The sequence below is a fragment of the Engraulis encrasicolus genome, chromosome 16 (genome assembly GCF_034702125.1).
Source record: "Engraulis encrasicolus isolate BLACKSEA-1 chromosome 16, IST_EnEncr_1.0, whole genome shotgun sequence".
Classification (NCBI taxonomy): Eukaryota; Metazoa; Chordata; class Actinopteri; order Clupeiformes; family Engraulidae; genus Engraulis; species Engraulis encrasicolus.
The window spans coordinates 55,360,440-55,388,073 of record NC_085872.1 but is presented as its reverse complement, the minus strand read 5'-3'; the positions used below and the strand labels follow the sequence as shown (position 1 = coordinate 55,388,073).

The 27,634-nt window shown below is 44.2% G+C and overlaps 2 protein-coding genes across 2 annotated transcripts in view; both read left to right on the top strand.

The window, feature by feature from the left end:
- The window catches only part of LOC134466188 (uncharacterized), a 77,341-nt gene that overhangs the window by 40,509 nt on the left and 9,198 nt on the right, over positions 1–27,634 (top strand). The gene's annotated exons all lie outside the window — the stretch shown is intronic.
- On the top strand, positions 21,257–26,116 carry LOC134465637 (uncharacterized). The gene is made up of 2 exons (XM_063219407.1): positions 21,257–25,081; positions 25,372–26,116. The coding sequence occupies exons 1-2, from the start codon at positions 21,257–21,259 to the stop codon at positions 25,474–25,476; spliced, it is 3,930 nt and encodes a 1,309-aa protein (XP_063075477.1). The 3' UTR covers positions 25,477–26,116.

Here is a 27,634-nt window from a genome sequence, read left to right as displayed (position 1 = left end):
GTTAAGCGAGAGACGTGGCGGGGTTCCCCATCCGGGAGCTATGATTGGATAATTAAGGCCAGTGATGAGTGTGAGGTACTGTCTCGTCTTCCTAGCAGAACTTAACGCCACAGGCATACATTTCTACCATAACCCCCGCACCAAAATAACTCAAATTTGGAAGGTGACTTGCAAAATTTCACACCATTTGGACATAAAACACTGAAGATATTATTTAAACCAATTTTCACTCATGGCAGACTTGTTGTCCGTTTCCGTGGAATCAGCAGTATACTCAACATTCTACAGTATATTTAATTGTTGAAGCCACTGGCAGCTGATCGCAACCAGCTGATTGCCCAACCAACATTCCTGCTACTCCACACACCTACCACACACACTTCGCTTGAAGTAGGCTGTCACATCTGGCACAAAGAGCTAGGGTTTTTTTCCGTATCTATATCTTATTTTCCGTATGTTTATCTTATAGGCTAATTCAAGAAACGTCTGTGAGCGCCACAAAACTGCTACGGACAAACACCTGTTTTTTTTTTAAAAAACGTGTCTATCCGCTAAACCTGCTCTCTACCTCTCTCCCTTTCGTTGATGGCATATCCGATGTTTTCGAGATTTACAATGTTTGATTTCCTCGGGGCAACACCGTAGATCATAGAAAAGGAAGCACGCCCTCTCTGGTCATCACACACTTGGAGTCTCCAAAGGTCACGCGTAATCCTTTACTTCTGGACACTTCTCAGGTCGTTTTCCACTAAGCTTGGGGGCCTTGTTTGTGGGGGCTTAGCCCCCTCCTGTCCCTTCTCCCTTTTTTTTTGAGGAAATGTTTGCATTTGGATGCAGCTGGACAGTGTCATCAGGACAATCCAAAGCGCCAGAGCTCAATATACGAGATCTCTGCACGACCTAAAGTGGGCCGTCTTCGACCTCTGGTTTAACCAACGTGGTGAGGTGGCATTCCAGTGTTCAGTACCTATGGTGCTGTCCTTTGTAACTTATTGGAGAGAGTCAAGGATTTCTCTACCATTAACGTCATTAACATCTAGCGGCTAGTCTAGGAATTGGCACTAGTCTGCCTTTTTATGAAAGGTGCTAGATGCTTACACCCTGTGTTGAGACAGACGATACCACTCAGGGCTTAATTGTATATGTGTGTGTGTGTGTGTGTGTGTGTGTGTGTGTGTGTGTGTGTGTGTGTGTGTGTGTGTGTGTGTGTGTGTGTGTGTGTGTGTGTGTGTGTGTGTGTGTGTGTGCTCCTCCTACTCAAGCGAGTAGGTCGCTTTTCTGCTTTGCTCCTGCCTAACTTCAATTTCTTTACTTTCTTTTCACACTATATCTTGGATTTTATTTGCCATCAGTTATACACAGTTTTTAACAAGTTTAGAGAAGAACAACAGAGGATTTTATTCATACATACATTAGTGTTTTTCACAAGAGAACCTAGAAGTCAAAACAATTGCTGAGCTGAAGCAATAACAAAATGCGACAACGACAGTCCAAAAAATGGATACTGCTGGAACAACGGATTTCTGCCCTGGAATCCTTACTGGGTGATCGCCTATCAAAGATTGAAGGAAGTCCTGAAACAGGTGCCGCTAGTGCAAAAGCGGACCAACGACTGGCCGGTGTGACATATGTGACGCTGGACGAAACACCTGGCAAAAGCTTCGCAAAGCAAAATGTGAGTAGAGACTACTGGGAAAGCAAAGGGGCTCGACCCAAAAACAGAGATAAAATACTTACTTCAACACCAGTGCAGTCTGCTGCTGCCAGACCAACATTTTCAGGGCAGCCCATAAAACTTCAAAATCGATTTGAGTGCCTTGAACAATTGGAACCAGTTGCTCCCAAAATAAAAACTGAACGTACACCGCATTGGAACAACAAGAACAAAGCTAGACGGCAGCTGCCTGCCTCTCCTACAACACTTGCTGTTGGTGATCTCAGTGTAAAAAATGTTGAAAATGGAACTTTTAAAGTGTCCTGTCTGCCCCATGCATCCGTACGTGAGACCAAGGATAGTATTCCACAATTGGTGTCTGACCACAGATCTATTGATCGCCTTGTTGTTCACTGTGGGGCAGCGGATCTGTTCAAAGAGCAAATAATTGTCCGAAAGGATTTTAATGACTTATTTTCAACTCTAAAAGATCTGAAAATTCCATCCTTCATCAGCGGGCCAATACCAGCACCCTGCTATCGCGATTTTGCGTTCTCCAGATTAAATTCTTTAAACACATGGCTGTCAAGGACATGCAGATCCAATGGTATCAGCTTTGTTGACAACTTCGACCGTTTCTGGAGACGCTCTGTACTCTTAAAAAAAAAACAGTGCAGAACTGAGTTGGACCGGCGCCAAAGTGTTGACAGACCAGTTTGTTTACAGCATTGAGACCTTGGGCGCTGATAAGCGACCTGTATCTGTATCCACTCAGACACATGGGCATTTCAACAAGCCCTCTGTCCCTGCCAGTGTGCAAACTGAGCCACAGACTGGCGAAAGCACACACACAGATGACGTAGCCAAGTCCCTCTCTGCTCATGTGGAAAGAAACGACATGACTGACCCACCAACACACAGAACTCGCCACAAACTGAACCAGCTTTCGGAACAGCTGGAAGACCTGTCACAGAAACTGGCAGCAAACCGCTCGCCGGAGATCAAGTGTTCACCTCCTTGTCGGACTGGCAGTCCGTGCCATCGGCATCACCAATTCCACCTCCCAGGTCTGCCAAAAAGCGACTGTCAACACAGGAAATAGGAAATGTGGTTTCCTCAAAACCAAACTCACCCCCCAGATGTGGCGAAACGCAGCCACCAGCATCAAGCCCTGGCAACGGCGACAAAATGCAATCACCAATGGAATCACAACCTTCCCGGAACGACGAAACATCATCTCCATCTCCCAGACTGAGATTTCCAGCAACTATGGCGAGACTACTCCCCTTTGCCAGATCTACCTTTTCTACCCCCAGACATTCCTACCAAGCCTCCTATGCGGATATTTCTCAAGGTCAACCTCATTATACCCCAAAATCTGAAAGAATACTTCCATCCACGACTGCACCCAAAAAAGGCAGAGCCCCACCACCACCTGTCTGTGCTCTGGAGTACAATAGTATCAGTGATGATGACCTTGTTGAAAGCACAGTCTGATATCAACTGGGTCCCTACCCACATAGTAACAGTGGTTTTGAAAATAAGCAGATAAGGGGACCCATGGACAATCTTATTCCAGTTCTAACAACTAGGCCGTAGGGTGACAGCCCTTTTCGTTCAACCTCGCTCCACAGCTTCCGAACAGCAGGTCCCTTCGATGATGAAGCGACCAAAGCTATGTTCAACTTACCGTGAAATGTCCGCTTCATGTAATCGTGCACGTATACTTAAACGGTGACATTTTAGTAAGAAATCTTACCCTCTGTAGGGAATGACGATTTTTACGTCACTGGACACCATGTGACCGTTTTAAACCAATCACGTAGCCGATTTACGGCGAAAAAGTGGCAAGCCGTTTGAAAAACTGAAAATAATGACAAGCCGTCTGTCTGACCTACCTATAAGAATCTCCCAAAATACCCTTTTGAAGAGGGTATATAATAACAATTATCAAAAATAATACTCGTGCCAACATTTCTGGATTGGGACAAATTCTAAATAAATAATAAATAATGCTTTATTTACTGAACAAAGCATAATTATGCTATTGACATTTCATACTGTGGATTTGAGCAATTAATGGAAACAATTGCAATAAGTAGGCTATAGATAACCCAGACTATTGATAACCCTCTAAGTGATTGTAACTCCAAACAGTGCTTTGTTTATAGCACCAACAACTATTGTGCAAGTGGATGATAAGGTTACCTTTTCATGTTCACATATAATAACAATTATCAAAAATAATACTCATGCATATATCTCTGGATTGGGATAAGTTCTAAATAAATCATAAACAGTGCTTTATTTACAGCACAAGGCACAATTTTGCAATTGACATTTCATACTGTGGTTTTGAGCAATTAATGGAAACAATTACAATAAGTAGGCTATAGATAACCCAGGCTATTGATAACCCTCTAAGTGATTGTAACAGTGCTTTGTTTATAGCACCAACAACTATTATGCAAGTGGATGATAAGGTTACCTTTTCATATTCACATTAATACATCATGGAAATAATCTAATGATCAATGATAAGGACCATTCAGGTATTCATGTATTCACTAATAACTATACAACAAATAAAAAAATCAAAACAAGTGGCATACACATGAACCGGCATTTTCATGAACTGTGTGAAAGCATCCAGGTACACATCTTTTGCGCATGCCACAGCAAATGACTTCAGTGAGATTGAAGTTTACTGCAGTTGGGGGCCATGGGAATGACATGCCAGGACTGTGACTAAGCAGCCTCTTCAAAAGCAAAGCTGCTGTGTAAAGTGTCCGTGTCTCCTCTGCTGTGGTTGGTTGCTTTGACTTCCTCCTTTCTGTGTCGCTGTCTGTCTGGCTCATTTCGCTGGACTGAGTCGTCTCCGCACCTGATGGTAACAAGTCCAAGACTGCATTCGTCGACAAGTTCTCAGCAAAAACCAGTTCAGATGTGTTGCGTTTGGCGGGGGTGTGGAACACTAGCTGAGGAAAATCACGACTGAGCCTCTTCTTCAATATATCCTGTCTGTAAACACAAATCAACAAAAAAAGAGGCATATCAGTACAAGCATAGTGGGGCTTCATGTAGTCGCTGATATGCAATAGCCACCCTCACACATTAACTCGGAGTGAATAAATAATATTGGTGGAGTTTACTTGCTATGCAACAGATATAATACCAAGTATTCCCAAGGGAAGCACATACTGTAACGAACATCACACTATCAAGAATACTGCCATCCTCCTTATTTCAAAATATTACAAGTACAGTATGTGCAGATGACAAGCAGAGTGTTAGAGAATAATTTAAGTCAATTTCAACATGCAGTTGTAATGCTCACACTACCCTGGACGTGTCAGTACTAGAGATTTTTTTTCCTTCTTCTTCAGCCTTTTCCGAGATTCTGGTCATTGTAATGAGGGCAGCGCTTTGTTTACATTTCAAAAAACATTTTTATTTATTCCCAAAAACATCCAAAAGGTTATACAACATCAGCCGACAACTAGCAAACAGCGACACCCTTTAAATATTTGGAGTAGGCCTATGTTGTAAACAATGTAAACAAATGCTGCCCCCATTAGAATAGCTCATATCTCGGAAAGGGCTGAGCCGAAAAATGTTGGCTCATCCTCAGCACCTCTTGGTTGATCAGTAGCCTTTAGCGGATTACCCTCTCGCAGAATAACTTGTAGCTCAGATCAAATGTTGGCCCAATCCTTACAAAAATATAGAAGAAGATGTGTGTTGTGAGAGCTTTCTTTGTGAGATCCATGTTGTGAGAACAAACTGTCTCAATCATATGACACACATTGTACTGTGTTTCTATATAAAATTAAAATTGACTTACTGTTCTTTCTCTGCTCTGACAGACTCACTCAAAAACCTTGTGTACTCTCTGTAGCAACTTCTGTGGTACTGCACCTCCAGAGCCACACAGTCTCTGTCCTTGATGTGAATGAGGATGCTCTTGGCTTCCTTTACTTCAGCTGCTTCCTGCAACTTGCCTTGTACAAAAGAAAAGAAAAAAGAATGAATAAATAGACAGGCAAACAATTAGACATTTTTCCTGGTGGAGTGGTATTGTAAAAAAAAAAAAATGGCGATGGGTGTTGCACCCCCCAAAAAAGCATTCCGTAGCCTCTTACTGCAGTGCAGATGGGGTTGCCAGCGGGCTTATTCACTATTTGCGGAAAACTACATCATAACAACATTGCTATGACAGTGCAGAGTAACAGATTAAGACATACATATTAAAATTTTGGTGACAGTAAGGTTATAACATAGGTGCTGTGCTAAGGGGTTAAGCACACAGATGTACAGCACAGCCAGGACACACCTCTTGAGCCTGGTCACTGAGGCTGCCCAGGGACAGAAGCGGAAAAATCCCAAGTGTACAAGTGAGAGAGGGGGGCAGTGGGGGGTAGGGGAATGGCACGGGGGATGGGATGGCAGAAGCAGTGTCTTAACCAGACAGGCCATCAGGCTGAGGAGCCACATTTCTGAACAGATATTCAGAGTCATATCAACATCAGGCATGCTTTGACATCCATATAAACATACCCTATCCTATTTAAGACAAAGTGTGATTCATTTAAACATCTAAAACCTAAAACACTGGGGGTACTATAGGGATGGGGATGTTTTGCAGGCTATTGGAATGTAATTTCACACCCACACACATAACACAGTATGCCAATTCACACGTGCATTCATATTAGAATTAGACAAAAAAACAATGATTGTGCAGCAGTGTGGGCTAGATAGTCAGTCAACTTCTACTAACATCTGTGTGTGTGTGTGTGTGTGTGTGTGTGTGTGTGTGTGTGTGTGTGTGTGTGTGTGTGTGTGTGTGTGTGTGTGTGTGTGTGTGTGTGTGTGTGTGATTTGGGGGATGGGATGCATTCGCATAGACTGTGTGGTGGGGGTGAGAGTAATCTTACCTGCGGTTAAAGTCTGTGTTTTCGTTCTCTTTGACGTCTGCCACTCGCGACGATAAATTTGCTGTCTTTCTTGCAAATCATGCAGACAGCAGAATGAACGGGGCCAGAGCTCGTGATGGCCAAGCTTGATCTGGATCGCAGTTTCCTGGTCGGTGTGGTGGTCACAGCCGATAAAGCGGAGGTAGCCTGGCTAGTTCGGGGGTCTTGTTGGCCATCTCCCCTCTCTGCCTCTCGCAAGACACGCCGTGTGACTCGTTCAATTTCCCGCTTGTCAATAAACCTCAAGTAGCATGTGGGATGGAGAGCCGCATCCTCGGGAATTTCGTCAAACTCCAACTCAATACATTGCTTAAAATGTTGCTACGTCTCTGCACTCACCCTTCAATTCTAGCCGCTGCCGAAAATTTCGATATGTATTCCACCGTATATTGGTGAAATTCTGTGTTTCTTCATGCTTGACCGAAGATATATGCATGTAACACAACTTGCGTTTCGAAGATGTCTTTTTTTTTGTACATTTTCGGTCGAGATTTCGTCTTCCTCGGTACTAGATGATCGACCAGCTCCTTCGGTAGCTGCTACTTCCGTTTACTCCTCATCTCAGCTGACATAGCAGTTAGCTGATTCGTTCCTTCTGATGACGCTTCAACCGTGGCACCTCTCGAGGCGAAAAGTATTATTACGCCGGCCGAATATCTACATACGCCTCGGAGACAGTAGTTCGTCATTACACGTTGCGAATTTGAATAGCCTTGCAGTGCGGACTATTCCGAACAGAGGTTTTAAATCCTCTATATAAGTCTTTCTTTTTTATGAACTGAATGTCTGTTTGTTCGGAGGCTGTGGAGCGAAGTTCGGTTTCTGAAGCACTTTTCGAGGGTCACCTTCCGGCCTAAACCAAGCAAAGCCTCTTGAGGACACGTAGGCCTATACATTACCCCAAGAGGGCACGCATGGAATATCTCAGTGCTGTCCCAAAAAAACTCACTCAAAATACCACAGTGGAAATGCCTCCAATGCTCAATGTTAAATTAGCTTTACAGAATGCCAGGTCTCTAAGGAACAAGCCTTTTATTGTCAATGAGTTTATCTGTACCCACAACCTTGATTTTTTTATTTTTAACTGAAACATGGCTGGAAAAATCCACTAGTTCTATCACACTTATAGAAGCAACTCCGCCCCACTTTCATTTCATTAGTACAGAAAGGCAGAATAAACAGGGAGGGGGGATAGCAATTATTTTCAAGGCACTGTTTCAATGTCAAAAGACAGCACTAGGTGAATTTTCATCTTTTGAATACTTAGCTGCAGTTCTAAAATGTTCTTCCGACATACTGTTATTAACTATCTACAGACCTCCAAGACTTTCTGCACCACTCTTCTTAGAGGAATTTGGTGAGCTGTAAGTCGAATGTTTGTTTTGTCTAATAGCTATTTTGATAAGTTTCAATCTGGTTTCCGTGCCTACCACAGCACTGAAACAGCTCTTATCAAAGTTATGAATGACATAAGATTGAATTCTGATGCTGGCAAATCATCCGTCTTGGTACTTCTTGATTTGAGTGCTGCTTTCGACACAGTTAATCATTCTATACTACTACATAGACTGGAACACTGGGTTGGCTTTACGGGCATAGTGATCGACTGGTTAAAATCGTACTTACAACAAAGAAGTTTTTTTGTCGCCATTGGAAGACATACTTCATCACCAATGTCTCTGGATTGTGGGGTCCCCCAGGGCTCCATTCTGGGACCACTACTGTTCAATCTGTATATGTTGCCATTGGGACACATTATCGAGAATAACTCCATAAATTACCATAGCTATGCGGATGATACCCAGCTCTACTTATCTATGTCCCCCAATGACTACACCCCCCTTGAATCACTCTATCATTGCATGGACCAAATTAACAAATGGATGTCTCACAATTTCCTCCAGCTGAACACAGAAAAAACTGAAGTAATTATATTTGGGAAAAGAGAGGAGAGACAAAAGATTGCTACTATCCTTGAAACGAAGGGACTGAAACCAAGGGAAACAGTTAAAAATCTTGGGGTCCTCATTGACAGTGACCTAAATTTCAACAGTCACATGAAAGCTATTACTAAGTCTGCATTTTATCACATAAAAAACGTCTCTAAATTTAGGGGCCTGATGTCTAAACATGATCTGGAGAAGCTAATACATGCCTTCATTTCTAGTAAAGTCGATTACTGTAACAGTCTGTTTACTGGCCTCCCAAATAAGACCATTAAACAGCTTCAACTGGTACAAAATGCAGCTGCAAGGGATCTTACAAAGACAAGGAAGTTTGACCACATTACTCCAATTTTAAGATCGCTGCATTGGCTCCCAGTAAGCTACAGAATTGATTTTAAGGCAATGCTACTTGTATTTAAATCATTAAATGGAATGGGACCCACATATCTACTGGATATGTTTCAGCTGTATGCACCGGCCAGGTCACTAAGGTCAACGGAGAAGAATTTGCTGGTGATTCCAAAAGTCAAAACAAAATGTGGAGAGGCAGCCTTTAGCTTCTATGCTTCAAAGCTTTGGAACCAGCTTCCAGATGACGTAAAAAATGCACCCACTATTGATAGCTTTAAATCTAGACTCAAGACAAAGCTGTTCTCAGATGCTTTCTTAAATTATTGAATGAAAAGACGGTAAAATAAGAGAAGTAAATAAGTAAAATAAGAATTGTTTTTCAAGGTTTTATGTTTATTTATGTTTTATTTTATTATTATTTTTACCTTATGTTTTATCTTAATGTTTTAAATGTTTTTTTGACTCTAATTCATTTCCCTGTTTTCCTTTCATTTACATTTGTTAACTTTGTGAAGCACATTGAGTTGCACCTGTGTATGAAATGCGCTATATAAATAAACTTGCCTTGCCTTGCCTTGCCTTGCCTTGTGTGTGTGTGTGTGTGTGTGTGTGTGTGTGTGTGTGTGTCTGTGTGTCTGTGTCTGTGTTTGTGTGTGTGTGTGTGTCGCACCTGTTCCAGTCCGTAGGCAGTCTCTCTCCGTATCTGTTGCTGTTTGTCTCTGGACTCCTTCAGCTCCTTCAGAAGCTCCTCCACACGGGTCTCGCACTGGGGAGAAACACATGCACACACACACACACACACACAAACACACGCGCGCGCGCGCACACACACACACACACACACACACACACACACACACACACACACACACACACACACACACACACACACACACACACTTTGGTAAGACAAAATCAGACAAATACTAAGGTGGACACACACACGCAACCCTGTGATCTACAGTCCAACTCCCTAGCCATTACACCACGGCTACTAGTTATTCAGGGGTTTCCTGTTTTCTTGGGTAACCCAAGTTCGTGACCCATCCCCCCACCATGTTTTCGCCAACCCCTCTAAGGGCCTTGCACTTGAAACAGAGGCTTTCCAAATGGTTGGTGCAAGCCATTACCCTGGCGTGTGAGGCGACAGCCCCTGACCCAAATCAGGAGTGGTCTCTACATCCTTGGCACAGCAGTTTTGGAGGTGTTGGAATTGGAAGTGATTGTATACACTCCATAGAGATGAACAAATCGACAGAAAGAGAACATTAGGATATGTATACTATACCTCCTCACGTTTATTACTGAACTGATTTCTATTGAAACACATTGAAGAACAACTTTTAATGTCCATGTTAGATAAAGCTCCATTTCACTGTACAAGGTTCCTTTTTACCCCCAAAACGCTTCAAGAGAAAGCAATTCATAATAATAATTATTATTATTATTTCGCTTTATATAGCGCCTTTCAAAACACCCAAGGTGTATTGTGTAGGAAAGTGTGAGTGTGTGTGCGCGTCAGTGCGTGAGCGTGTGTGTGAATGCATGTGAGTGAAAGTGCTTTCGGAATTAGCAGCCATAAGCCTCCAGGAAGAGATGTGTCTTAAAGTGTTGCTTAAACATGGCCAGTGAAGGGACATTCTGGATGTGGTCGTGCAGATTGTTCCAAAGAATAGGAGCAGCAACATGGAAGGCTGTGTCACTGGTGACCTTGAGGCTGGTACGAGGGACGGCCAGCTGGCCCTTGGAAGAGGACTTGAGGGATCTTGAGGGGTCATAGGGGTGAAGGAGGTCTGTGATGTAGTGGGGTGTTTGACCATGGAGGGACTTGACTTTATAGGTAATGCGTGACTTGATGGGGAGCCAGTGAAGCTGCTTGAGTGATGTGCTGCCAGGGTCTAGTGTCTGTTAGCAGACTTCTGGACATATCGGAGTGACTATATCAGCCTTATCCACACTGAAAACCTCTTGTAGCTGCAGATAGAAAGCAACACACAAGCTAGAGGAAGTTGGAACTTAACTCATTGGCTGCTTTGGGCGTCGAATGACGTCATTTCGAATAGTGACGCCCCCTGCCTTTGGCAGCGATCGCCGATAATTGTGTTTTTTTACAGCCACATTCTAACTGTTCCTGTAGGTGGCAGAAGTGTCCTTAGGAACAGTCAGGGCAGGGCATTAGCTCAGAGCAAGAGGAAATGTCAAGACAAAAACATCCCTTTTTACTATTATAATCTCAAAAGTAGCATAGCAAAATCATTTTAGAAAGTAAAGCACCTGTGACAGTAGTATACTTTCTTGCCCTCTGATTTTAACACAGGTCGGCTACTGATGTCAGAGCCTCACAAAAAAAACTTCCTCCCATGAACTACAACTCCCCCCTTTGCTATCTAGCTAGTAGGCATTGTAGCTAGCTTGCCCAAAATACACCATGTTCAACCAGAGATCTGTGTGGCAACCGTTTCATTTTGGATATGTGATCAGCCTACACAATATCAGGATGATGCGTACAAAAGATCATCTAACAGGAAAATACAATGGGACTGGTGGTGGTGTGTGTCACCTCAGTTGGGAATGCTTGGCTATAAAGTTTGCTACGCTAGCTAGCACGAAATCGCTAACAACTTACAACTAAGCTTAAATAAAAGAGCTTTGGTAAGTCAACTATTTTTACTCATTCTACAGTTACTTTTTATGGATCTGTATAGTATGATCAGCTTACTGTATCATCAAAAAAGACAGGGGGTTGCAGATTCTTGGAACAGAGTAGTAGTGCAGCAAATACCTCAAACAATCTTTCACTTCGTGATACAAGCATCAAATTTGGTTCAGAGGTGCTTCAGACCCTACCCTTTTAGAAAAGGTCGCTATCCAGGTGAAAAAACAAAATGGTGTCCATTTTCCAAGATGGCCGCCAATTGAACTACTTTTAAATGGCTTTTATGTATATTTTGATTGACTGGTCATATTTTGAATATTTATGTATGGAAATATATTATGTTGAGCATGGCAAATTCAAGTATACACTCAATTATATACAATATTGAAAATTATAGTATTTTCATAATTACATGTAAATAAACTAACACTCACTGAATGATTCTAAATATTACAAAAACAGTAGGCCTATAATGATTACATGTTTGTTGTTTGGGTTTGTTGTTTGGGTAGGAAAACTCTCTGATGCACATGTTGGATTAGTTATTTTTAGTCCTCACATTTGCAGGAACATAACTGTGTACAGTTGAGGCTAAAGCAATAGCATTTGCATCTTCCTCGGCAGTCAGTCTTGCATCCACATTTTGTCAGTTGCTGGCAACTCTCCGCAATTGCAGGAAGCTTTGACCAGAGAACTTTCCTTTTGCCACCCCCAGGTGGCAGGGCTTTCAATTTGCATTTTGCAAGGGTTATACAATACCCTTACAGACATATAAAGTGCAAGACTGGGCAACAGCAGACATACATAGAACATGTATTAAGAAGAGGTATTGTTGTGCATTTTCAGTTATGTCCTATTGTGACGATTCTGACATGGTGATAGTAGCATTGTGAAATAATAATAAATATAAAGTAAGCAATTGTAATGTGCAATATTTACAACTAGTTGGTATCCAGTAATATGTGTGTGCATGTTTGTGTGTGCTTTTGAGTTAGTTCAGTGTGTGTGTGTGTGTGTGTGTGTGTGTGTGTGTGTGTGTGTGTGTGTGTGTGTGTGTGTGTGTGTGTGTGTGTGTGTGTGTGTGTGTGTGTGTGTGTGTGTGTGTGTGTGTGTGTGTGTGTGTTTTGAGTTAGTGCAAGTAGAATGTGCAATCACAATTCAGTGTTGAGGGGGGTCTAACAGTGATAGAAGGGCGGGTTAAGAGTTCAACATCCTGATTGCTTGGTGTATGAAGGTCTTTGCCAGCCTGGTGGTATGGGAGCGGAGGCACCTGTACCTCTTTCCAGAGGGCAGGACACTGAAAAGCACAGGGTGTGCAGGGTGCAGGGTGTGTGCAGGGTGACCTATGTCCTTGGTGATCATCAGTGCTTTTCGGGTGAGGCGGGTGGTGTCAATGTCCTGCAGGGAGGGGAATGGCGCTCCAATGATCTTCTACGCTGTGTTCACAATGTGCTGGAGTGTCTTCCTGTTTTGTTCTGTGCAACCTCCTCCCCACACTGTGATGCAACTGGTCAGGATGCTCTTGATGGTTCCTATGTAGAATACTGTCATGATGGATTGTGTAGCACTTGCCTTCTTCAGTTTGCGCAAGAAGTAGAGGCGCTGTTGGGCCTTCTTTGCCAGTGATGATGTGTTTGTGGTCCAAGAGAGGTCGTCCTTGCTGGGCCCCCGTGCTCAGGGTGCTTGAGGTGTTGTTCCAGACATGTACTGCAGCTCAATGGATTTTTAGCAGACATCTTGTGTAATACGGTTAAAGGCCGAGGGGCTATCCTTTTACCACCCAACCGTACAAAATATCAAAGCACATTGAGATATGGGACACAACAAGGTTCAGTCATCTTCCGCCCTACTGGTGACAGCTACACACAGTAGGGCCAGGAGCTTGCTCAATCCCGCTACAGCGGGATCTCCACCCACTTTGTCTGGAACCAATCAACTGAGCATTTCCAACCGTCCTGGGTAGTGGCGTGTTGAAGGCAGTGACGTGTTTTATGCAGACGTTCTATTGGGCTAAGAAATGATTGGTATAAACCTCGGCACAGCCCTCAACCAGTAGCAAGCCGAGGGAGGCGGGTTAACCAGGCCATGGAAACAAAGTTCGCCCTGTATGGAAACGCTAATCGTTATAGTCCTGGTCAGACCAGAATCGCGGTATGTGATCTGAAGTCTATGAAAATCAGGCAACTTCTGCCCTACACCCAGCCCGATCGTTCATCCAGTGCCATTTAAGTCCTGTGCGATCTGTAAACCATCCTGGTAACTGAAGCCCCGTTACCCTTGGCTCGGGTCTCCCGCGCTGGCACATCCTGTCAATTCAGGTGCGGCTATCTAACTACATTTCTAACTACACTAACTACATTTCTAGTTAAGCTATATAGAGGGTCTTATTAGATAGCATATGGGAGACTATACATACTAACAACTAAAGTGAGTATACTACTAAAAGAGTTAGTAAAATACAACTACAGCTATTGTACCACAAGCCAACACTGATCCCCATGCAGTGATGTCACCAATGTGCCCTGGTTGTGCTATAACATCACTCTAATACAGAATGTAGACAAAATTGTTTTTATGACATTGTATTCCAACAGTGATGGCAAGGTTAGTATGTATTAATGAATACCTGCTGTAGTAGCTTTTTCTAATTTTCCTTTTTTCCTGTTGACTACTACTGGTGACTGAGTTGGATTTTCTCCTGACGTGTGCAGGTGAATGATGAGGAGAAGTTGTTCCAGTTTGTCCATTTAATTCAGAAAATGATGGTTGTTTACAAATAACTTAAAACTTGCTGAAAAATAAAGACAAAAAACTGAGAGTTCCTATATGCTATATGAATCAGTCCAGCCCACACGTTCAAAGGACTGTGTGCCCTCTCAGCCACCCTGGATGCCGTGACCTTTGCCCCTTAAGGCCTTCTCCTTGGGCTCCACCTCCACCTGGGCTCCAGTACCCCAGTCATCCTCTAGGTGGGGTCAGACACACCTGTGGTCAAGATCACTCCTTCACTCACTCACACAGACACACATACTAATACAGAAGACCAAAAATAGGAAATGGTGAGAATCAACAAAAAGCTAATTTTGGCTCCTACATACCGGCCCCTAATTGTATTTGTAGAGGCAAAGACAGTTATATAATAAAACAAAAAAGGAGACATGTTACTGTAATTACTTTCAACTTGTACTTAAATTAATTTTCAATATTTTCAATTCCAATAAACTGAAGTACAGTATATTGACTTAAGTCTTCATGTCTTCATCACAGAACCGTCATCACCCTCCAGGAGCAAACACATATTGGATACTGGCCTCTCCAGCATGCTCGTCTTTGTTTGCAACTTCAGAATTCAGATATGTCATCTGGCATCAGGTCTTGCTTCAATGCTTCTTCCCAACTGCCATGAAGCTTGAGGGGTAGTTTTGTCAGCCATGAATGAAGTTTCTTCTTTGTCTTGTCACCTCTGCTGTGCTCCATCCTTTTCTGACCTCCAGGGCACCGGAGTAATCAAGGGCTACGCTCAAGAAGAGTGGTAAGTATGTGGCGCGTCTTCCACTTTGTAGGTCTTCCACTTTTTGTTTGCTTGCTCTGCCCATGATCCTCCTGCAAGACACAGACTGAGATAGAACCTTTCTTACTGCAGCATTGCGGTGCATTATCCAACATTGCTTTCGTACCTGTGAGAGCATATGGTTTCTTCCTCCGTGCCCCGTTTGAGTATGGATGTGGCGAAGGATGGAGGGGGGCACATGGTGATCTTTGGCCAGGATGGCCTGGTGGTTTTCTTTCCTCCAGTATTGTTGTTCTTCTGAGGCGATGACCGACTCTGGGTTTCCTTCATCCAGCATCGGATCCGGACTGTAGATGCTGCTTCCTCTGTTCAAGTTGGATTTCCCATCTTGCCACATGCCGGTTTCCTGTGGAAAGGTCTGTCTCTGGACATATGAAATTATTGCACTTTCTGCCATTTTAACATCATTCACAGTTACAGAGCCTTTCGTGTTCACCTTCACAGACCTTGTATTCATTTTGGCTATCTTCTTACCACCTTCCTTTGAATCTTTTCTTTTCTGTACTTTGCGTTTCAATGCATCTTTTACTTTTAAGATCCAGGCAACAGCTAGTCTCAATTTCAGCCTGTCTGAAAAATGATTGAGTTGCTTGTCAACAGGCCCTTCTTTGTGGGTGGGCATGATTACATTCACACTTACAGATTGTGTTACCTCTGGGTCTTTCTCAACGCTCACACCTTTAGAGCAGTCATCGTTGGCATGGTTTCTCTCTGTGTCAATGACACTGTGTTAATTTCGTCAGCTTTTTTAAATTTAGTCTTAGTCTTAGTCACAATGACGAAAATCAACTTTAGTCAAATTTAGTCATTGCCTTCACAATTTAGTCTTAGTCTTTGTCTAAATGACGAAAATTAATTTTAGTCTTAGTCAAATTTTAGTCATTTTAGTCAACATTTCACATTTTCGTCATTTTAGTCAAATTATTACACAAATTATTACTAGATAGCCTATTGCAGCAAATATTCACATTGTTACTAGCTTATTTTCCACCAAAACCCAATCAGTCCTGTAAAAATAATTTCAACAGCAAAGGAGCATTAGACACACACACACTTCCAGGTGCAGGTTGCTCTCTCTCTCTCTCTCTCTCTCTCTCTCTCTCTCTCTCTCTCTCTCTCTCTCTCTCTCTCGTGCATTAGAAGCTGTATTATTTGCTTTTGAATTTGATTACGTAGGCTACAAGCTATTCTTCACCGGACCGCGTGACTCATAGCCAGTGGGAAGACCAGACATCCCAATGAAGTCCAAGAAGTTTCCCTGATATTTGATAGTGGCTCCCCGATGGCCGCGAGTCAGATAAAATATTCCTGATTTTAGACTTTGCAAGTTCGCGTTATTTCGATTGGCAATGCGGGACAGAGAAAGATAATGGCTCGTGCGTCATTCCTGGAATACTTAAAATAGATTATGCGCACTTCGTAGGACGCCCTGCAAAAGTCCTGGGGAAAAAATAGGCAGTTGTTCTATGCAGACTGGACGACAGAAAGGACATTGACAAACAATGGTTGAACACTAATGCTGTTTTGTTTGTCGGGATGTCGAGGGTTGATAAGCATCTCCAAGTTTAAGCAATGAGTTTTTAGAACTTAAGATGTCTGGTAGACGCTATTGTAATACGCATCACATGGAAGGGATGTCGACTGTCTTGGGTCTTTTAGCTTTGCCCTCGACGGGAACAAGTTTCAATTCTCCGCACTTTAAACCCTGATCGCCCACACATTGATTCTTATCAAAACTACAGTAGCCGTGCCTCTGTTTAGACTACTTAAACAACTTTTCCCCTGTAGCGCGCGCATCCCTTAAACGTCTCCCGGTGTGTCTGATCTAAATAAATGCATGAATCCGATCTTCATGATTTGCTTGCAAACTGCCTATTCATACGGTTAAACAACCAATATACCAAACATTACAAAAGAACAGACAACGGACGTAGGCGTATGCATAAGTGGAAAGGAGAAGAGAGGAAGCTCTAGGAGGTTTTAAAATGACATCATCAGAGGAAGATTGGCGCGAGTGACGGTAGCACTATCATGACGGCAGAAACACACACGTCTTCGTTATGGACAAAAGGGTTGTTGAACAGGTTTCAAAATTAACACTCACCTCAACGTCGGAGCTATTTTTTTCTCTTTCTGGGCAACATTTAGGGCCTAAACTCAATTCAACTCGACTCACTGAACTAGGCTACTACTGATTGAGCCGCACCAGTGCCTCTCGTCTTAGGAGAATATTGTAATATTGCCCGCAAGGGCATTTAATCATGTATATAACATTTTTACTGTTACAAGTGATTGTGCCCTTGATATCAATCTTTTTTCCAGAGTGCGGATGGTTAAAGTAATGACATTTAGAGGTGAAATTGCATTGTACATGATTAAATGCCCTTGCGGTCTGGCATATATAGGAAAGACCACACGATGTCTGAAAACCCGGATCTCAGAACATAGGAGCAGTATAAGAACTCATGATGACAAAAGCCCTGTTGCCGTGCATTTCAACTCCATGAAACACAATCTCTCTTCTCTGAGATATTTTGGGATTGAACATGTAAAAGCCCCAAGAAGGGGAGGGGATATCAACAATATTCTCCTAAGACGAGAGGCTTTTTATATTTTTCACCTCAATACTTTGTCACCCAAAGGCCTTAATTTGGACTTTGATCTAAAACCTTTTTTGTGATCCCTGATCATGGATCATTCTATGATCATTATGTAATGCCTATAATTGTTGTTTTTAAAAAAAAAAATGTTTTTTGCTATTTTGCTTTGTCTTTTTTGCTGTACTGTATGTGTCTAACTCCAATATGCCTGTCAGAACAACCACCACTTGGCTGCAGGCCATGATTGTTTGTAATCATCAATTGTTTGTTGGGCCTAATTAGAACAGCTGACTATCAGCTGATTGCCTGACTGCCAATCAGCTGTGTAGGCCTTCCCTACTTATTCTGACTGTTTTTTAACTTGTGTAAGATGCCTGAAGAAGATCTAACGATCGAAACGTTGCTCCCAATAAATTAAGTCTTTTGCAAGCAGTGTGCAGATCCTTTCCCGCTCCTTCATCTTTGGTTGATACCACTTTTCTGTGTCTGTAGTACATTCTTCCTTTGTCAGTAAAGCTTGGTATCCTTTGTGCAAGTCATTAAGTTCATCTAACATTTCTGTGAATTTCTGAAAGTCTGCCTTTACTTTCTCCAAATTTCGTGGGTCTGACAAACTTATTTTGTTCATTTTTTGAGTTATTACACCACTTTTGTTCTTTCTAAGACGCTTTGCTTCATTCTTCTTTTCTAACTCAGACATTTCTTTCTTTTCTTGAGTTTCAACAGGTGCAGGCCCTTCCATGTTGCTAACAGGTGTAGCATCCTCCATCTTGCTAACAGGTGTAGCATCCTCCATCTTGCTAACAAGCTCTTTGTCCATTTCAGCAAACTAAAAAGTCATTTTTTCTTCAAAAATATAACTAAATATTCATCTCAATGAATTGATATAAAACTGCTGAGTAAGTATGTTTAAGTCTTTCTCATCAAAACATAACGATTGAAGTAGTTTTAATGGATCCTGTTCGCCCTCGGCCTTCAGGTATTCCACTCATATGTGCTTCCTTTGTTCCAGGTAAGTTGAAGTTCCTTTGTTCCAGGTAAGTGGATGTTCCTTTGTTCTAGCTCACTTGTTCTTCCTTTTTTCCAGGTATCCTGAAATGTCCTTTTTCCAGGTAAATCCACAAGGAGTAGTCCTTTGACTTAATTGTAGTAGCTTTTTCTAATTTTCCTTTGCTTCCTGTTAATTCACTCACTCACACAGACACACATACTAATACAGAAGACCAAAAATAGGAAATGGTGAGAATCAACAAAAAGCTCATTTTGGCTCCTACACCTGCTATCGGACAGCTGTATGTCATAAATATTGTCCGCTCTGCCAAAGAAACTGCAGTAAGCTAAGATGGATTGCCTGCCTGTCTGCCTGCCTCCCCGCCTTCCCTTCACACATACACGGTATGGGAGGAAACAAACCAGCGTGATTCGTTCCCCAATGAGAGGACGACAGGCTAAAGAGAGGGACGATGAGACAGTATTTCTGTGAGTTCACAGGGTTACATGCACCTGCTGTCATGATCCATTGTGCGCGCCAGCAACAAACCAAAACACTCGTTTTCGAGCCCACCCCCGTTATATTTCAGAACATTATTAGGTTGAAAATATCATACAAACAATCTTTTGTTCAGGCTACAGATGACAGAAGACTCTGTAATAGCATCTGATAGGTTTGGAGTTGTTAGGACGATGTCATTATGGGCAAAAACGTTTGCAATTATAGTTCTACTTCAAATGACGTTTTCTCAGCTTTTTGGCTAGAAAGCAGCATTTTTGAAAATTACACTTATTTTCAACAGATGATTATGAAAGAATGGAAAGGGGTAGAGAGACACAGTGTTTTTCTGTTGACAAATTAGTGCTGTACAGTGTTGACATAGACACAGAACTCAATTTTCTGTGAGCCTCCAAAAAACGCCCAAAATGCTGAAAAATCTCTGGCACTCCGAGTCTTTTATGAAAATGGCTGGCAGCCAGTGAGTTACAGGGTGAGCGGAACATACCAAGCTGCTGTGTAGGCTGCATCGAGGTCCCAGCACCTGGAGGGAGGATACAGGAAGGAAAACACTGAGGACACGATCTCATCGCACTGTTACGGGCATGAGGATGGTTATGTTTGGAAATGGTTCATTTCATAAGGATCATTGAGATTGGAGAGTACATGGTGTAGGTTACGTACATACATGATGTTGAGTGGGCATGAAAATGATGGGTGGCTTAAAGTTTTGGAGGTGGGTGTATTGGGGCAGTCTGTTGGCTCTTGGCTACATTCTGTTGTGTCCTTGGTGAGCAACAAACTGGTGCAATGATGTATTTATTGTTTTACATATTTACCAGTGATAAAGAGTCACCCACAAGTGCAAAACCAAGTCTTTATTTAAGGAGACACAATGTGTTTCAGACCATTGTCCTGACTATTTTGTGTTGTTTGGTTGAAAGCTCGACTGCATCTGAAATAGGGCCTGGGCACTTTTTTCTTAGGGAGCGTACCTATGTTCCCCGGGTCCTATGTTCCCCAGGTCCTTTGTTCCCCTGTCTTTGTATGGGAAAGGGGAACATAGGACCCTTTTTCTAAAAAAAGGGAAACAAAAAGGGAACATAGGACATGGGGAACATAAGGATGACCCCTTTTCTTAAAGGGGCCCCTCATTATTATCGGCGCAGTGCTGACTCACTGGTTGGCCCCGCACCCTCGTGGGCCCCTATTTTCAGAAACGTATGATGATAATAATAATAATAATAATATATATATATTGTGATATCACGAGAGGCCGCATCCTAGAGGGTCGCTACATCCCAATGCGATGGCTCCAACCACCACTGGCCCTGGCTCCATCTGGTGGTGAAACATGAAATTGCACCTCAACTCTATGTTGCAGCACAGCTGCAGCCACTGATTGCAGCATTCAGCTGGAGCTGAGAAGGGCCTGATTAGCTGGAGGTTCTGTGAAACAGCTCTACACACAGACAATGAACAGAGAGAGTTTTGGGGAGCAACAGAGAAGGTTGTGCTCTCTTTTCTGAGCGGATAGACTTCTGTGGAAGAACTGCTGGAAAGGAACTCTTGATGAAAATACTTACCTGGACTGCTTACCTCTGTGGCTGCTACCCTGTGGAGAAAACACTGTATCGGTGAGAACTTTGGAAGAGACTTAAAAGAAGAACCGTTTGTTTGTTGAGAAGAGGATTTAATGAGAAGACTTTTGATTTCACATTTCTAAAGAAAACAGAGACATTGTTTATGTTGAGCCTTGAATATCCTTATTTTGACTTTTGAATTTAAGAATACATTTTCTGTTAATCCCTCTGAACATCATTAAAAAACCCTTTAATTTGAAACTTGTGTCCTTGCACTGTTTGAACTGTACCGCTGAGAGCCGTGTAGCCTCTCGTTATATCACATATGGTGGAGGACGCGGGCAGTTCAAACTGACAGTGCATGTACGACGAGGACACTGAAAATTTAATAGCCAAATTCTCCAAATTTACAGTAGCCCCTGTAGCCAACATGGAGGCAATACTTAAAGCCCTTGTCGAAAGCCAGCAGGTCCAGATTCAGACCAGTGCTGCTCTTTTAGAAGAGCAAAGGAGGGCCAACAAGCTGAAGACTGAAGAATTGCAGCTGCAGAAACAGATGGCCACTCGCAATGCTCGCCCAATAAAGGCTGGTGACTTTTTATCGAAGTTAGGGGCCACAGATGACATTGAGGCATATTTACATGCGTTTGAGGCCACTGCCACTAGAGAAGCCTGGCCCAAGGCACAGTGGGTTGGGCTGTTAGCACCCTTCCTGACAGGAGAATCGCTAAATGCTGTCCAGGACCTACCGCCTGACAAAGTATCAGACTACGATACACTAAGGACTGAGATTCTCAGCAGAAACGGAATCACAAAGTTTGGCATGTCCCAGCGCTTTCATAGCTGGACCTTCCAACAAGACAGAGCTCCTCGCGCACAAATGCATGAACTTGCACGCATTGCAAGGAAGTGGCTGGAACCGGAGAAGAATACGGCAGCAGCAGTAGTGGAGACCATCGTGGTAGACCACTACCTACGGGCATTGCCGCAGGATGCCAAGAGGTTCATCAGTCAGCAGGGGCTGACCACAGCCGACGCCACTGTCGAAGCGGTTGAGAAACATCAGGCCACCGTGGAGATGCTCCGCGCCATCAAGAAAGAGCCCAGGACCGTAACACCACTCATGAGCATGGTAGGACCCCCGAAGAACCCTAAGACCTCATACCCAAATAGTCAGGCTCAAGCAGGGCCCAGAAGGCAGCCAGGTCTTAGGAGGTCATCCCAAGAGAGCGACTCAAGACAGTGCTACCGGTGTGGAGAGATGGGACACATATCCTGGCAGTGTGGGAAACCAAGTGATGAGCCAATGCCCACTGCTGGGTCCTCCAGCGCACCCTCCACCCACCTATATGCAGCGCTTGTGGGTGTCACAGACGGTACCACAGACCGACCTCCCACCTGCCCAGTGACCGTGAATAACCGTGATGTAGAAGCATTGCTCGATTCAGGTAGTCGAGTCACCCTGGTGAGGAAAGACCTGGTGCCTCCAACCTGCCTGACCACCAGTAAAGCCCTCCCAATCTCCTGCGTCCATGGAGATACCAAAGACTATCCCATCACCCAGCTCACTATGACCACTACTCGAGGAACCATTCACACCATGGCTGGAGTAGTCGATTCCCTTCCTGTTGCGGTCCTAATTGGAAGGGACTGCCCAGCCTTCCACTCACTGTGGAGAGAGACGCAGGAGCGTCAAACCAGGGTTCTCAGGAAACCGAAAGGTAAAGGTCATCTAGTGCAAACCTCAGAGCCACTCAGCCCTGCCCCTGTTCTTGTAGGAGTGCCGGCCAACCAAGATGATTCAGCGGCCACCCCCGACAGTGCAGAGGAGAACGTGGCTTCAGGAAATGCTCCAAGTTCCAGTGAGGAGGATGCATGCGAGCTGCCCCCTCTCACAGGCGAGTACGGTGTTGCACAGTTACATGACCCCACCCTTGCAAATGCCTTGAAAAATGTACAGGTGTTAGAGGGAGTAGTCCTAGGTAGAACAAGTCCTACTTACCCCCATTTTGCAATAAGCAGAGGCTTACTATACCAAGTAGACAAAGAGAAGGATGCAGTAATTGAGCAGCTTCTTGTACCACAGCCATATCGAGCTACCGTACTGAATTTAGCCCACTCACACCCCCTAGGGGCCCACCTAGGAATGGAGAAGACAAAAGAAAGAATCTTACAACGCTTCTATTGGCCAGGAGTGCACAAAGAGGTTGAAAATTATTGTCGCAGTTGCCCGGAGTGCCAGCAGAAGGCACCTAAGCCCTCATACAGGAGCCCACTCATCCCCTTGCCCATCATAGAGACCCCGTTTGAGAGGATAGGGCTGGACATAGTTGGCCCCTTGCCAAAAAGCGCTAGAGGACACCAGTATATCCTGGTCATCGTGGATTACGCCACCCGATACCCCGAGGCCATCCCGTTGAGGAAGGCCACATCCCAACAGATTGCCAAAGAGCTTTTCCTCCTCTCCACCAGTCTGGGCATACCCAAGGAGATTTTGACGGACCAAGGAAGTCCGTTCATGTCCAGAGTAATGAAAGACCTCTGCACTCTGCTGAAGATAAAACAGCTGAGAACGTCTGTCTACCATCCTCAGACAGACGGCCTAGTCGAGCGATTCAACAAGACCTTAAAATCGATGCTGAGAAAGGCCATAGAAGAGGATGGACGCAACTGGGACCAACTACTGCCGTATCTGCTGTTTGCGGTAAGGGAGGTTCCTCAATCTTCTACTGGCTTCTCACCATTTGAGCTCCTGCTATCTTACAGACCGAGAGGGCTGCTGGACATCGCCAAAGAGGCATGGGAGGAGCAGCCATGTAAGCAACGCACCCTGATTGAGCATGTGGGGGCCATGAGAGATCGGATGAAATCCGTCTACCCCATCATCCGAGAGCACATGGAGGCCGCTCAACGGCAGCAACAGGCCTCATATAATCGACCTGCCCGGCCCAGGGAGTTCAAGCCGGGGGACAGAGTGCTAGTCCTTGTACCCACCGTTGAATGCAAATTCCTGGCAGCCTGGCAGGGTCCGTACGAGGTCATAGAGAGGGTGGGGGACGTTAACTACAAGGTGAGACAAACTGATAAAAGAAAGAAAGTGCAAATATATCATGTTAACCTTCTGAAAAAATGGCACGCCAGGGAGGCGCTGTTTAGTTGTCTACCATCCACAGAGTCCAAGGAACTGGCGAGAGATGCGGTTCAGGTGGGACCCAATCTGGCTCCTCATCAGCGGCAGATGGTGCTGGAGCTGGTTGACCGGAACCGGGATGTCTTCTCCTCCCTCCCCGGACACACAGAGGTGGTCCAGCATGAGGTCCGAACCATCCCAGGGAAAAGGGTAAACCAGCGCCCCTATAGAGTACCAGAGGCTCGTAAAGCGGTCATCCAAGAGGAGGTAAGAAAGATGCTGGAGCTTGGAGTTATTGAAGAGTCTAAGAGTGCCTGGGCCAGTCCCATTGTTCTGGTCCCCAAACCAGACGGGTCAGTGCGATTTTGCAATGACTACAGGAAGTTAAACGAAATATCAGAGTTTGATGCATATCCCATGCCTCGTGTAGATGATCTCGTTGACTCCTTAGGACATGCCCGATTCCTGACCACGCTTGATCTCACAAAAGGCTACTGGCAGGTACCTCTGACCGCCGAATCCAAGGAGAAGACCGCCTTCGCCACATCGGAGGGGCTGTACCAGTACACCCGACTCCCATTCGGGCTCCACGGTGCACCGGCCACCTTCCAGCGATTAATGAATCGAATCCTTGCTCCCCATAAAAGGTACGCAGCTGCATTTTTAGACGATGTAGTCATTCAGAGCCCAGACTGGGACAGTCATTTAATACGTGTACAAGCTGTGATCGATTCTCTGAAGGAAGCAGGTCTCACAGCTAACCCGAAGAAATGCAGACTGGCCTTCAGCGAGACCGATTACCTAGGATACACGGTTGGACGGGGACTGGTCAAGCCACAGGAAGCAAAGATTCGAGCCATCCAAGATTGGCCACGGCCCATCACCAAAAAGCAGGTGAGATCCTTTCTGGGTCTGGCGGGATACTACAGGCGATTCATTGCAAACTTTGCTACCATTGCAGCCCCCTTGACGCAGCTGACAACCAAACGCCACTCGAGGATGGTGAAGTGGGACCCTGCAGCAGAGGCAGCCTTCAACGACCTCAAGCGAGCCCTGTGCTCCGGACCAGTGCTGATGGCTCCGGACTTTAAGAGGGACTTCATTGTCCAGACAGATGCCTCGGAGGTGGGTCTGGGGGCTGTTCTCGCACAAGTGCATGAAGGTGAGGAGCATCCAATTCTCTACCTGAGCAGGACACTACTCCCAAGGGAGAAGAATTACTCCACCGTGGAGAAGGAGTGCCTCGCCATCACCTGGGCCCTGGAATCCATGCGCTACTACCTCCTGGGCCGGCGCTTCACAGTAGTGTCAGACCATGCACCTCTACAATGGATGGCTAGGAACAAGGAAACCAATGGTAGGATCACCAGATGGTTTTTGAGTTTACAAGCTTTTAACTTTTCTGTTCTTCACAGGGCAGGCAAACTTCATGGAAACGTGGATGCTCTGTCCCGGCGAGACGCCCTCTTCACCTCCTTCAGCCCGACGGGGACGTCGGTCCCGAGGGGGAGGATGTGTGATATCACGAGAGGCCGCATCCTAGAGGGTCGCTACATCCCAATGCGATGGCTCCAACCACCACTGGCCCTGGCTCCATCTGGTGGTGAAACATGAAATTGCACCTCAACTCTATGTTGCAGCACAGCTGCAGTCACTGATTGCAGCATTCAGCTGGAGCTGAGAAGGGCCTGATTAGCTGGAGGTTCTGTGAAACAGCTCTACACACAGACAATGAACAGAGAGAGTTTTGGGGAGCAACAGAGAAGGTTGTGCTCTCTTTTCTGAGCGGATAGACTTCTGTGGAAGAACTGCTGGAAAGGAACTCTTGATGAAAATACTTACCTGGACTGCTTACCTCTGTGGCTGCTACCCTGTGGAGAAAACACTGTATCGGTGAGAACTTTGGAAGAGACTTAAAAGAAGAACCGTTTGTTTGTTGAGAAGAGGATTTAATGAGAAGACTTTTGATTTCACATTTCTAAAGAAAACAGAGACATTGTTTATGTTGAGCCTTGAATATCCTTATTTTGACTTTTGAATTTAAGAATACATTTTCTGTTAATCCCTCTGAACATCATTAAAAAACCCTTTAATTTGAAACTTGTGTCCTTGCACTGTTTGAACTGTACCGCTGAGAGCCGTGTAGCCTCTCGTTATATCACAATATATATATATATATATATATATTACATCTCAGAAAATAGGGGCCCACGAGGGTGCAGGGCCCACCAGGAAATGCCCGCTATGCCAGATGGCCAGTCCAGCCTTGGCACTAGCCGCTTCTCTACCTGCTGGGCAGAGACATGCAGAGGGAGTGGCTCCAATGGCCTTGTGCCCTCCCCCACTCTGAGGGGTTTTGCTTTATTTAATGGATAAAGAATTGCATGTCAGTCTAGGCCTAGACTTGGATACGAAAAAAAATAAAATAATATATATATATATATATATAATTAATCTTCTCATCTGAAATTTGAAAATGTAAAAAAAAAAAAAACCTCACCTGTGAGCTTGCTGACCTCCCTCTTCTCTCCAATTATTCAGCTCCCTGTTGGTGGTGACAGGCAGGCAGACAGACAGCAGTTATTGAAATGTTGAATACAATACTAGTTTGATTATGTTTCCGTAATTTATTTTGTGTGTGTGTGTCTGAGCATCTGCGCATTGTCCATGTGACATTGAAGGGAAAGGCTTTTCCTGATTCACTTCTTGTTCTGTATTGTTTCTTAGAATAAATGCACCACTTTTATGCAAAGCATGTATATGTGGGCCATCAAGGGTTCTATGTTACCCGCTGCTTCCAAGTAAACTGCTGCCACATGGCAAAGCCCAGGTTGTTGCACCTCTGACAGGTTAGGTGTAGGGACAGTTTTGGTCAGGCCACAGATTTACAACTAAGAAACATTGCATTACTGACAGGTTAGGTTTAGGGATGGTTTTGGGAAGGGCACAATTTGAAAACTTGGAAACATACAATGCGGGGAACATAGAACCCTTTTTTCCCCATACAAAGACAGGGGAACATAGGACCTGGGGAACATAGGTACGCTCCCATATATGTAACTAGGGGTGACCCTGCGTATTTCAAAATGAGAGCGTAAAATGGTTTTCAGTGGAAGTAGATCTTAAAGATATACCAGATATAGGCAACAAGACAATCAAAAGAAGATCTTTTCCAGTTTGATATAAGGATTAGACATTTTTACCACACAATAAATGTACTAAAGGAAAACGGTAAAAAGATAAGACATGTTAGAGACTGGTTGTAGGTAAGGCTGTAAAGATACTGTATCGAACCGAGAAATCACGACACTGTCCCACGAACCTGCATTGCGATGCGAGAAGGCAGAATCACGACATGCGCTTTCATATCTCTTTTACCCTTTAGTTCAGAAAACAACGATATGAGGCGTTAATGCTTCTTCACTACAGGTGATGTGCTATTGCTAACCAACAGATCAGCTTACTGTCCTGTATCCCACATGCCATTGCAGGTCCTGAGCTATTGCTAACCCTCTGATCTGTAATGAGCTAAATATTCTGTATCCCGTATCCCATTACAGGTGTAAAGGCTCATCCGCTGACTCAGGATCAGGTGACGTGGACACGCTACTGTAGGCTACTGATCTGGAATCAGCTAACTGTCCTGTATGCCATTACAGGTCCTGAAGACTCATCTTC